Below are 13,008 nucleotides of genomic sequence, written 5' to 3' on the forward strand. Positions count from 1 at the left end.
GAAAGCAATGCTTGCTGCATATCTTTGTATGTATTTATTGATGTAGTTCAATAGAGAAATGATTACATTAATCCAATGTATTACAAAATAAACATCAGGTGTTACCTGGTAAGTTTGTATATTTTTATAATCAGTAATACATGTTTTTCTGTTTGCAGATAAACCTGTTTCCTCCAAGTGCTTTAACGCTGTCTCCTGATTGGCTCCAATTTCATCACATGACCAATATTCTGTCTCCCGAGTCGGTCTCTCTCCTCGTCTCCACATTGACAAACAATATAAGCAATTTGTCTGGTTACAGCCCTGACGATGCCCTCCGAACAACCAACCACTGCATGATACAAATATCTGTGAGGACATTTGCTGGTGGATGATAATGTATGAATGTTTTTTGTTGAGAAATAGAGAACTCGGCCCAGCTGATGAAGGTCTGAATAGCTAAATATAAATCTTTAACAAAAACAATCACAGAATGTGAGAAATATCTGAAATATACAAATATTTCCTTTGTTTCCGGTAGTAAATTTTTTAATTTGAATCTCCATAGAAATAAATTTAGTGTTGAATTTCAATATTTTTTACAAGATACTTTTTTGTGTGCGTCATCATTAAGCCAACCAGCCTTGAACATCGGGGCCCTGATTACAACCATTATGATTATGATGCCAAATATCTCGATATCACGGCTCTCCTCATCAATTAACACAAAATATTTTTCCTGTGAAATAGTTGTAACTAAATGCAAAAGTGATTTTGTATTGGCTGTGGTTGTGAGTGAGGTCAGTGTAACACAATGATGTATTGGATGTGAAAGTTTAACTATTATCCTTTAGTCGTCGATAATAGCAGACAATGAAAAAGGGTTATAACAAAACTTTACTTTATACACAAACAATGTACCTGTTAGATATGTTGCAACGTTTCAAGACCGACTTGCCCCTTTGTCAAGCTAAAACTGAGTGAGCGAACAGTATTGTTTACCTGTATAACAATGTGACGACATTGCATATTTCTCATGTTGCTCAACCTGGGACATTTCCCCTATCGATAGAGATCGTATATACAGTGTATGTTATAGGTTACTAGTAGGGTGGAGATCTAGCCCCCTCTCCTGCTATTCCATGTACAGTGTGTTTATACGCTCTTTGTCGATACAGCTACCGCTTATAAACGACTTCCCTCTGTATAGTGGTACATATATAGACCAACCCCTTATAAACGACTTCCCTCTGACCTCTGTATAGTGGTACACCCTCTATAGACCCAACCCCTTATAAACGACTTCCCTCTGTATAGTGGTACATTTATAGACCTACCCAGTCTAAACGACTTCCCTCTGTGTAGTGGTACAACATCTATAGGCCTACCCTGTATAAACGACTTCCCTCTCTATAGTGGTACACCATCTATAGACCAACCCCTTATAAACGACTTCCCTCTGTATAGTGGTACATCTATATACCAACCCAGTATAAACGACTTCCCTATGTATAGTGGTACAACATCTATAGACCTACCCTGTATAAAAGACTTCCCTCTGTATAGTGGTACACCATCTATAGACCAACCCCTTATAAACGACTTCCCTCTGTATAGTGGTACAACATCTATAGACCTACCCTGTATAAACGACTTCCCTCTGTATAGTGGTACAACATCTATAGGTCTACCCTGTATAAACGACCTAGAGGTGTATACAGACCAGTAGGTTGTTAGAACTCATATTTGTAAAATTTTACATTATTTTATTGTAAGTTTAATTAAAATACATTATACTGCCATCAGACTACTTTATACTCCATATTTATACTTTTATACCCGTCAGAAGTACTGCCTATTATTCCAGTTATTTTCTATTAGTTAATACACATGTCCTTGTATAGAACTGTATGTTCAATGATATAAGATACTATCAACCAAGGTGATATTTTCATCAGTAGTTCATCTTCTAGTGCAAGTATCTTTATCTCACCTGCTTGTAGCATGGACCTGAATAGAAGAGTTATCTCCCCATGATTAGTAAAGGGAGGTAACTTTGTTATCACATTTTTACAATTTGTTATCCTATCTGCATGGTGAATATATATTTTTTAATAAGACATACACTCTTTGAGATTTGTAGATAATATACTTCAACTTGATTTCACAAATTGGAAGATTATGACATCTTAGATGACCCGATATATTTTAATGTGGAAATCAAGTGTGCTGACCATTTTGCAACTTGACCATCTAATAATATATAATAAAGACAGGATAAATATTATATATATTTCGACTGTAATGGATCTGGAGCAGGTGATGCATGATTTGTACCAGTAGTAGATAGATATGGCGCGTACAGGGAAGATATGGCCTTACAGACCAGATATGGTGTATACAGGTCAGGGAAGGTATGTCGACAGTAGATGTGACATGTACTGGGTAGATATGACCTTACAGACCAGATATGGTGTATACAGGTCAGGGAAGGTATGTCAACAGTAGATGTGACATGTACGGGATAGATATGGCCTTACAGACCAGATATGGTGTATACAGGCCAGGGAAGGTATGTCGACAGTAGATGTGACATGTACTGGGTAGATATGGCCTTACAGACCAGATATGGTGTATACAGGTCAGGGAAGGTATGTCGACAGTAGATGTGACATGTACGGGGTAGATATGACCTTACAGACCAGATATGGTGTATACAGGTCAGGGAAGGTATGTCAACAGTAGATGTGACATGTACGGGATAGATATGGCCTTACAGACCAGATATGGTGTATACAGGCCAGGGAAGGTATGTCGACAGTAGATGTGACATGTACTGGGTAGATATGGCCTTACAGACCAGATATGGTGTATACAGGTCAGGGAAGGTATGTCGACAGTAGATGTGACATGTACGGGATAGATATGACCTTACAGACCAGATATGGTGTATACAGGTCAGGGAAGGTATGTCAACAGTAGATATAACATGTACAGGGTAGATATGACCTTACAGACCAGATATGGCGTATACAGGGCATGGTAGGTATGTCGACAGGGTAGATATGTAATGGGCCTACATATTACTATGTGTATGGTAGATGGTAATACCTTATACAGTGTCGTACATGATACACAATATATTACTATGTGTATGGTAGAGGATAATACCTTATACAGTGTCATACATGATACACAATATATTACTATGTGTATGGTAGAGGGTAATACCTTATACAGTGTCATACATGATACACAATATATTACTATGTGTATGGTAGAGGGTAATACCTTATACAGTGTCATACATGATACACAATATATTACTATGTGTATGGTAGAGGATAATACCTTATACAGTGTCGTACATGGCAACTACAATGTATTTCGTGAATTATACAAATATGTTTTGTAGACTTAAATTGTAACAGCTGTTTTGTAGAAAGAAATTCGGAAAGAAAAACAAGTCTCGTTAAGTGTATATCTTACTATGATAACATATTGTACCTGGGTTGTCCTCAGAATTCCTACGTATTGGGTATAAAGTTAGATATTTTATAATATTATTTACTCCGTCTACTAATCTCACTACAGAAATGTTGAACATGTTTTAAATAATACAAAACATGTCAGCAATTTTTAAATTACATAAATGATAAAATTTATTTCCATGTATTCATTCATTTAATAACTGTAAATGTACATGTGTAATACATATATATGTTTTGTCTTATCGATGATTGATGGAGGAAAGGTTGTTTGTATATCATAACTTTTTATGTAAATATTTATCTGTTTATACTCATCACCATTTGTGTATAAAAGTCATTAATAAACAAACATATATAGATAAATTTAAATTATCTGATATTAATAAAACAATACCGTACAATATTATTTATGTGCAATACAGCTGCCAAGGGGAAAAACAGACAATTATAATAAAATTGTGAAACGTTCTTCCTTGTTTGTATTTTTTTTTTGGATTAAAATATCAACTATTTGTATGACATACGGAAACACAAACAATTTTACGAAGGCCAAAATTCTCACTCAAGAGGTTACCTCCCCTTACATACACTGTCGTCAACCCTGTATTCAGAAGTCAATAAAGATGTCTCTTACTGGTCATGGTCATCGTTGTCTATGTATATATGTCTGCATATGTCTAAATATTTGGTCTATATAGAGTATTTATGGGATTTTTCACACAATTCGAATAAATGTTTGTTGTTTGTAGTTATATACAAATGACAATAATTTACATAAGGTTGTTCGATGGATTTCTTTACCACAAGTGTAATGTTAGGAGAGGAAAAATGCCAGACTAGGTTTCGAACCAAGGACCACCACACTCTAGACGGACGCTCTCGCCAACTGAGATACCTGGGTACCGGTGGTGGCTACAGTCCAGTTCCACTACACATATCCGTGTGATAAAAATTATACATGTATCTTTAAAATTCTTAAAAAGATGGAGCAATATAACTCGATTTTATAACGGATGATGAAGATCTATACCGGGTGTAAATGAGTCTCCGTCTCCCCTAGATTGGCGTGTCATTGGCGCCGCATGGGGATTTAAAACACGGCATTTGATTGATCAACATACAAATCAGAGCGCCATTAAGAAGAAAGACATTATTTTTTTGTTGGAAATGAAAACGACACATATTTCAAGAAATAACAGTTTTCTAATTTCACAATTTCTTATAAGGATTGGACAAGATAATAGATTGGTCTTTGGATGTATAGACCTAATACTGAAGTGCTTCTCGGTTTCTTCAGAGTGCACTTCAGTTTCAGTCTATACATTAATATCCCCAGTGTATTATGTAGTACAATCCTTTAATGTTTAATGCAACATCTATAAATACATGTTAGAATATGTTTATGACACATATCGAGAAACTGGTTAGCAACGATTTTCTACTCTAAGATAAAGAGGTCAAATTTCCTCTATCGCTCTTTTGGCTTTCATCTCTTATCTTTGACCTTCAAAGAGGGGCAAGGTCAGATTGATACAAACATGATAATTTCATGCTCTTCACCTAAGAACGTTAGTTGGAAAATTTCAAGTTATTGTGCTGAAATCAGACCTTCAAGATGGCGTTGGCGGTTGATTCAGATCCCACTCTTCATAGCACTTCACAGAATAGGACCAACTATAATGACTCATTATTCTATGCTTCTCAGAAGACATTGTTTTAATGTTCTAACACATTTGACCACTACCGTGACCTTGAAACTGGGCCGACGTGTAGAAGAATTTAGTTTAAGTTTTACACTCTTTGATTCCAGAAACCTTGGAAATGAGTCAAGGTCATTTATATGAACACCATTTAATCTCAGCATGCAACTAACAAAATCTCATCAGACAATTTATTTCAAATGTTTTTCTTTTTTCAATATTTGTGTAGATTTGGTCCTTGTGACCTTGAAACTAGATTTTTTTCAGAAGTAAAGGACAAAAACTTGAAAATATTTAGACCCAGCTTGTTACGTGCTAAATGCCATCACTTTAGGCCTCTTGGTCATTCAGAAGTGGTTCAATTTCCATGACCTTGGAATGGGGGTCAAGGTAATATATTTGGGTATGCTATTCGCGAACAGTAGGTTGCTTGCATATTCCAAAGTTGCGTATATATTATAATAAACTGACCTCCTTTGACCTTGAAAGTTCTTTAGGTCATTCATTTGATCAATGTAGATAGTCTCTCATTACTACATGTTAATTGCCAAACACTGCCTCACTCCGTCTTATCAAATTTGACCCCTTGACCTTGCAAATGGGTCCAGGTCATTCTTTTCAATAAAATTGATAAGCCTGCTTCCTATCTTGCTTAATGCCATCACCTTAGGCATCGTAGTTTAACAGTATAGTTGTTCTAAGTAAATATTTGACTTTGGACAGATGGATGACAAAGACTGCACTTACCCGTCAATAATAATTAATACAGTACTTCAATTTTTATAATTTATTCTTTCAAATGAAAAGTCAACAAACAACAGATCAGCAGCCTCTAATATAAATTAACAACAATCAAAAATAACATTACAATCTATATCATTGTGAGTGGGCATACATTATTACAGTGTATATCATCATGAGTGGGTATACATTATTACAATGTAATACAATGTATATCATCATGAGTGGGCATACATTGTTACAATGTAATACAATGTATATCATTATTAGGTATACATCATGTCAACGTCACGTCCGACTGGTTTGGTCACATTCCACAGAACACGTGTACACTTACTGGATCAGGTTACGTATACAACAGGTCACACAAGTCATGTAAAACAGAGCAAACTCAAATACTAAAATATCTAACATGGGTTACATACAAAACTGAAGGCAAAACATATTCTGTTCCTGATGTCATAGCAATCTGGAGCGACTTTCAGAGCAAATAATGAAATTGATGTCATAACTGTCATCAGGGTTCTCGTTAAAAGCTGGCTATTTCCGTGTCTACAACCTGCTATTCTTTAAGAAATATCGGTGTTTGTTTTTTTACAGAATTGACATTTCCATATCGTGATGATTTGATCAATATCGGCAAACAACAATATTGACTTAACCAGTTGGACAGAATCAATCAGAACTTCCGGGTCTATTTTTAGTTTCTACTTTCATTCCCGATCGTTTACATAAAACAGCAAGATCACCAATGCCTTTGAATTATACCAAGGCAACAGTACTGACAAACGTCTAATTGATATAGAATCAAATTGGTGAGAAATGGAGCCGTCAAAGAAAGAAAAAATATAATAGACTTTGTTGTCGCCCAGAACAGAAATACTAGTGATTTGGGCGCTGTTATTGGCAGATGTTCATATTTGCTTTTAATCCGATCTAAACTGTTAACAATTTTTTCTGTCAGTAACTTCTGAATCACGTTGTGATTTGAAAGTGAAGTCATCAGTCGCGAGGAACACCCTATCAGTCTCGTGGATTTTCGTTAAATTGCAACTTTCAAAATGATAATTAGGCGTGTCTCGTAACAAGGATCAATAATTTAATTGCAAACTTCAAAAATAGTCAAAAGAAAACCTTAGATAACGGCAATGTTAAATAAATATACTCATTGGATTATCTTCACATAATTGATTTTGTAAATTGTAGTTTTTATTCATTTTTAATTAAAAAACAAAATTTGAAAATATAATTTGATTAGATTTTTAACACTTACAAAAATTGTTAGTGCTTTTAGTGTTCCTTACAAATACATTTCATTCATTTCCAAGAGGAATTGGTAAAATAAAGTTGAAACTTGTTTGTTTTATTTCGAAACATGAATATAAAAAATACTGTAAACTGGCAAACAGATCCAAAACTGATAGTTGTAATGTATGGATTTGTTTTCAAGTCTCATTGAATTTGAAACATCAGCAGATAAAGCAAATGAGGAATATTTTTCAATTGTTTCAAAAACACTTTTATGAAAAACTTCCCACAAATTTCAGGTGAGAAATGGTTAATTACAACACTCAAAAGTGCTCAAATGCCACCTACAGTCATCTACAATTTCAAGAGGGGGGCAATTTGCACCTGCACATCAAACTCACCCAGTCTCGGCCTGCGGTCTTCGGCGTGGTGTTCTTCAGCCCCTAACCAGCTATTTTAACTTTTCAACCACCTATGCCAAAACCTACCAAGACAGCCTTTTGGCAATGACGTTTTAAATCTTCTGGGGGAGACCGCTCAAACGGGGGCAAACCTGCACATCAAACTCTCCCAGTCTCGGCCTGCGGTCTTCGGCCCCCAACCAGCTATTTTAACTTTTCAACCACCTATGCCAAAACCTACTGAGAACCCTGGTCATTTATATTTGCAAAGCATTTTTCTTCCAAGTACATAAAATGTTAACAAAACATGTTCACAAAACCTACCAACACAGGGCTTTTGGCAATGACGTTTTTCATAAGAAATAAAATTCTATCAGATTTTTTTAATGAAAACCAGACATTTGCAACATTTTTCTATAATTATTCATGATTTGCCTAAATTCATCTCCATTTCATGCGTTTTTCCACGTTTTCTTCGATGTCATTTCCTGGGGTTCATTATAAAGCTATTGAAACACAATTTTACTAACTAAAAGATATGTTCCTAAATAATTATTTGAAAAATATAATATCATACATTTGTATTGACTGGTTTTCAAAGTTTGACAAGTTATTAAAATAATACAGATTTTGTTACACACTTTCTTGTTACAAAATAATGTGAGTAAAATTAAATTTCCAAGAATAAATCACCATATCTTACAACTAATTCCATAGGAAAATGTGTAAATATTGTCAGATAAATAATCAGTTAATTTTCTATCAGGGGATCATATTTCTTTTCAGTTGCACAAAACTGCTCCAATAATATTACAACATTTATAATAGTGCCCTATATAATTTGTAAAATTACTCTAAGGTAAGGTACACGTGAATAATAGTATTCCTACAGTGACAGTTATAAATAAAGTAGATCAAAAGGTATACAAATCAGCATTATACATGAAATAACGATACATTCATCTCAATATGCATACAAATAAATATATATAGGGTGGTATGTACATGACATCTGTACAAGAGCCTAAAATGAAGACTTCAAGATGTGGGTCGTTATATCCTTCTTTCTTCCAAGAAAATCTAATTACAAATTAAGACAGAGATGAACGAAAATTTGATGAAATTTTGGCAAATCGTGAATACTCTTGGCATAATGCTATAACACTTATAAATAACAAAAAATATTTGTTAGTGCTTTTAGTGTTCTAAAAGTCCTTTTCGGTATTAAATAAATCATATTGTTTATACATTTTCTAACATTTACAAAACAAATATTTAAACGGTCTGTACTTCTGATAACATGATCATGATTTTCTGTGTGAAGACTTATGTGGGGTTACTTTTATATTAATTACAGCCCTGTAATTCAAATAATATGATTTTTTTATGGTATCTATATCATCCTTATGATCAACTTTAAACCAAATCTTTTAAAATTATTCTAAAATCAGTATATTTGTTGTTTTATTGTAATACTGAATGCATTTACTAGAGCATATAAATACACACAAAAAATCATCATTGCTGAATAGTCAAGACCTGAAATACCAGTTCTCTGTATATAGCTACCAGTCTATTTTTAGCACAACCAGTCCATTTTATACTCGCACCTGATTTAGGACACCCCCTGATATCGGCGAGAAAAACGCGACTCGAGAACGAATTTTGACAAAAACTTCGAAAAAAACCTTGTTTGGTTTTATTTCATGTGAACATTGAAAAGTGATGAAAATATTTCATAAAAATTAACCTTGTTTTGTGTGAATATTTAGTGTTTTTGTTGACCAAACAATGGGACAAGATATTCATACAGAGCCTTGTTTACTGTTCCCCAGGTCCAGTCCTCTATCTGTTCCTTTGCCTTGTCTAAAACAGAACTTCCCTGATTGGTTAGTATGGTTGTGATGTCATACTTACGTCCTGTAGATTCTATGTACTGTTTTACATGAATTTCACACTCGGTGAACAGGTCTATATCTGACGTCCACCTAGCTATATAATGTAGACAATGATACCCTCTATTATCTACAGCTGTAGTTAGTGCTGGGTACGACTCACACAGATATTTACAAACCTCCATGTGTCCCTCCCTACAACTAGAATGTAACACTGTTTGCCCGTCATTATTTACAGCTGTAGTTAGTGCTGGGTACGACTCGCACAGATATTTACAAACCTCCATGTGTCCCCCCAAACAACTATAATGTAACACTGTTTGCCCCCCGAACATATCTACAGCTGTAGTTAGTGCTGGGTACGACTCGCACAGATATTTACAAACCTCCATGTGTCCCCCCCTACAACTAGAATGTAACACTGTTTGCCCGTCATTATCTACAGCTGTAGTTAGTGCTGGGTACGACTCGCACAGATATTTACAAACCTCCATGTGTCCCCCCCTACAACTAGAATGTAACACTGTTTGCCCGTCATTATCTACAGCTGTAGTTAGTGCTGGGTACGACTCGCACAGATATTTACAAACCTCCATGTGTCCCCCCCTACAACTAGAATGTAACACTGTTTGCCCGTCATTATTTACAGCTGTAGTTAGTGCTGGGTACGACTCGCACAGATATTTACAAACCTCCATGTGTCCCCCCCTAAAACTAGAATGTAGCACTGTTTGCCCGTCATTATTTACAGCTGTAGTTAGTGCTGGGTACGACTTACACAGATATTTACAAACCTCCATGTGTCCCCCCAAACAACTATAATGTAACACTGTTTGCCCCCCGAACATATCTACAGCTGTAGTTAGTGCTGGGTAAGACTGACACAGATATTTACAAACCTCCATGTGTCCCCCCCTACAACTAGAATGTAACACTGTTTGCCTGTACTTATCTACAGCTGTAGTTAGTGCTGGGTACGACTCGCACAGATATTTACAAACCTCCAGGTGTCCCCCCAAACAACTATAATGTAACACTGTTTGCCCCCCGAACATATCTACCGCTGTAGTTAGTGCTGGGTACGACTCGCACAGATATTTACAAACCTCCATGTGTCCCCTCCTACAACTATAATGTAACACTGTTTCCCCCCCGTACTTGGTCACTAACTGACACACGTACTGAGCACACACACAATTCCTGTGCACCACACGACCTTCTACTGTCTCACACCTATGATGTTCGTACTCAACTCTATACAAGGATTTAAGTACAACTCTCTCCACTGTTTTAAATATATCACAGTTTCCTGTCCGTGCCCCAAGTTGGAGCGTGCTTTGTCCCCTGTGATCAGTGTCGTGTACCAAGTGTGGGTACGTGTTATACAGCATGGTCACCATCTCTTCGCTCTCAAACAAACACGCCTCCTGTAGGACATTGATATTCCTAGCTAGGACTATATGTGGTGATCGTGACATGTGTAACCTCGCTGTCTGAGTGACGTCATACTCCAGTAGTTTACGTAACACACTCACACTCCCTCCCTCTACCACATAAAACGGTGTCTCCACGTCAGGTGTCACACCCTCCGACAGGAGGAATAAAGCACATTCTTCTGAACCAGAAGCACATGCTCTATTCAACAAGGCAAGCTTTATCTCATGGCACAAGTTTTTGTCATCATTCTTACCACTTAACCATCTGATAAATCCCTGCAGAAACTGAATATCTGTCCAAACATCTAATGAAGTTATAGAATGATATTTACTATATTTACTATAAAACCAGTCACTTTCTTGGTCAGAGTAACTCGAATAGACATATTCAAACCTGTGACATTCAAACTCTCCAAGTAAACGTTTATACATGTGTTTATAATTACAAGATGATATAACTATTCTGTTTGGAATGTTTTTTAATGTCGATATATAACGTAGAAACTTTCTTGGACAATTCTCTATGAACCCAATTTTGGTGTCATTGCCATACAAAAGGGCAACAGTGTCCTGAACAGAATCATGAGAAAATTTGTAAAATACATCATCATCATCATCATCATCATCAGAATCTAGTACATCATCAGAATCATCATACAAAAAGCTGTTTTTCGTTTTTGCAACCAGAGATCCTAACATTTGATCTAAACTTCCACGTAACAATCTGATTTTGTCTTCATGACTTAGTGCATTGCCAGGGAAAGCTATCTCTAGCTTTTTCTTGTCAACATTTTCACTGTTAGGATCTAAGTCTCCTTTCTTTACCCTCCCATCATTGAGGAAGAGAAATAGAAGAGAAGCAAAGCATTCCTTCGGTAATTTCTTCAAAGTTTTTTCCATGAAATAGACTGGACTTTTGAAGAAATCAACCCCTTCATTTTGTAAGCTAGGAACATCTCTATACAGTCTGCAGCATTGTGGAAACCCAATTTTCGGGGCAAGTTTAACAAATTTTGATTCCTTTCCACCAGATAAAACTTTAATTTTTGGGACATACTTTTCTAAAATCTGCAGCTTTTCTTCACTTGTCATGAGGTTTTTACCTCTCAAATCAATGGCATTTTCGTCATTAAATAGTTCACATGAGGACATTTGTGTGCTTTTGAAAATTTCATCTCGAACATTGAGGATCAAACAATTTGATCTACTATTTAGTGTGCCACAAAATGCTGACTGTATAGAGTCTTTCCTTCTCTTCAATTCTTCAACAATATCCTCACTGACATCATCAATAAATAAAGCTATCTGTGCTTCTGGCTGGACAATTTTATCCCATTTAGACATGCTGTAAAGCTGTAACGGATCTTTTGACAGTCCAGTATCCTTATTATCGCCATCCATTAGCCACTTCAACAGCTGGTAGCACATCATTGTCTTTCCGTCCCCGGAGGCGTCCTTGATGATGACCATGCCGTTCTTTCTGATCACTTCCTTGGCGTCTTCCAAGGCTTGTGTAGAGATGATCTCCGATCTTGAGGTTTGACCTCTGACTGTTGACTTTGTTGTTTCTGCAATCAAACAGATAAACATTTTGGTAATGTAAAGTAAACTAATGATTTAAACATGTTTTATAGTACACTGACAAATGGATAAAAAACAAGATCGAACAACTGTGGCAGGGTTCAATTGTACAAAGGATTAAGGTCGCCTTCTAGCTTCCCTTTAGCTCAGTGGTAGAGCGTCCGACAAGGAACCTGGAGAACGAGGGTTCGATCCCCAGTGGAAGCACACTTTTCTCTTTCCTGTTACACAACTTAGTGTAATATTCTCCACTGATAATTGAGATAGTATGTATTACTTCCTTAATTTTTCTAGATACTCAAAGTGTAAAATACTACCTAGACTGAGTGGGCTGTATTCCACTACCGACACAACAGGTACAATCACCCACTGCTTCAACTGTGAACTGTACTCTACTATGTATATACTAAATGGGCTGTATTCCACTTCCGACACAACAGGTACAATCACCCACTATCTCAACTGTGAACTGTACTCTACTATGTATATACTAAGTGGACTGTATTCCACTACCGACACAACAGGTACAATCACCC

General features: G+C 36.2%; 2 protein-coding genes across 4 annotated transcripts in view; one reads left to right on the top strand and one right to left on the bottom strand.

Annotated features, from left to right (window-relative positions):
* Positions 1-4,104, top strand: part of LOC110460540 — a 31,327-nt gene extending 27,223 nt beyond the window's left edge. For all 3 annotated transcript variants that reach the window (XM_021513503.1, XM_021513504.1, XM_021513506.1), the window contains one exon: positions 159-4,104. The gene's annotated coding sequence lies outside the window, so the exon portion shown is untranslated. The remainder of the gene's footprint in view (positions 1-158) is intronic.
* A 5,224-nt stretch (positions 4,105-9,328) lies between these two features.
* LOC110460539 overlaps positions 9,329-13,008 on the bottom strand; it is a 20,424-nt gene continuing 16,744 nt past the window's right edge. The window contains exons 5-7 of the mRNA XM_021513502.1: positions 11,540-12,459; positions 10,453-11,494; positions 9,329-9,552 (exon numbers count right to left, since the gene is read on the bottom strand). Of these exons, the coding sequence (XP_021369177.1) occupies positions 9,329-9,552; positions 10,453-11,494; positions 11,540-12,459 (2,186 nt within the window). The remainder of the gene's footprint in view (positions 9,553-10,452; positions 11,495-11,539; positions 12,460-13,008) is intronic.

The sequence above is a fragment of the Mizuhopecten yessoensis genome, unplaced genomic scaffold (assembly GCF_002113885.1).
Source record: "Mizuhopecten yessoensis strain PY_sf001 unplaced genomic scaffold, ASM211388v2 scaffold10425, whole genome shotgun sequence".
Lineage (NCBI taxonomy): Eukaryota > Metazoa > Mollusca > Bivalvia > Pectinida > Pectinidae > Mizuhopecten > Mizuhopecten yessoensis.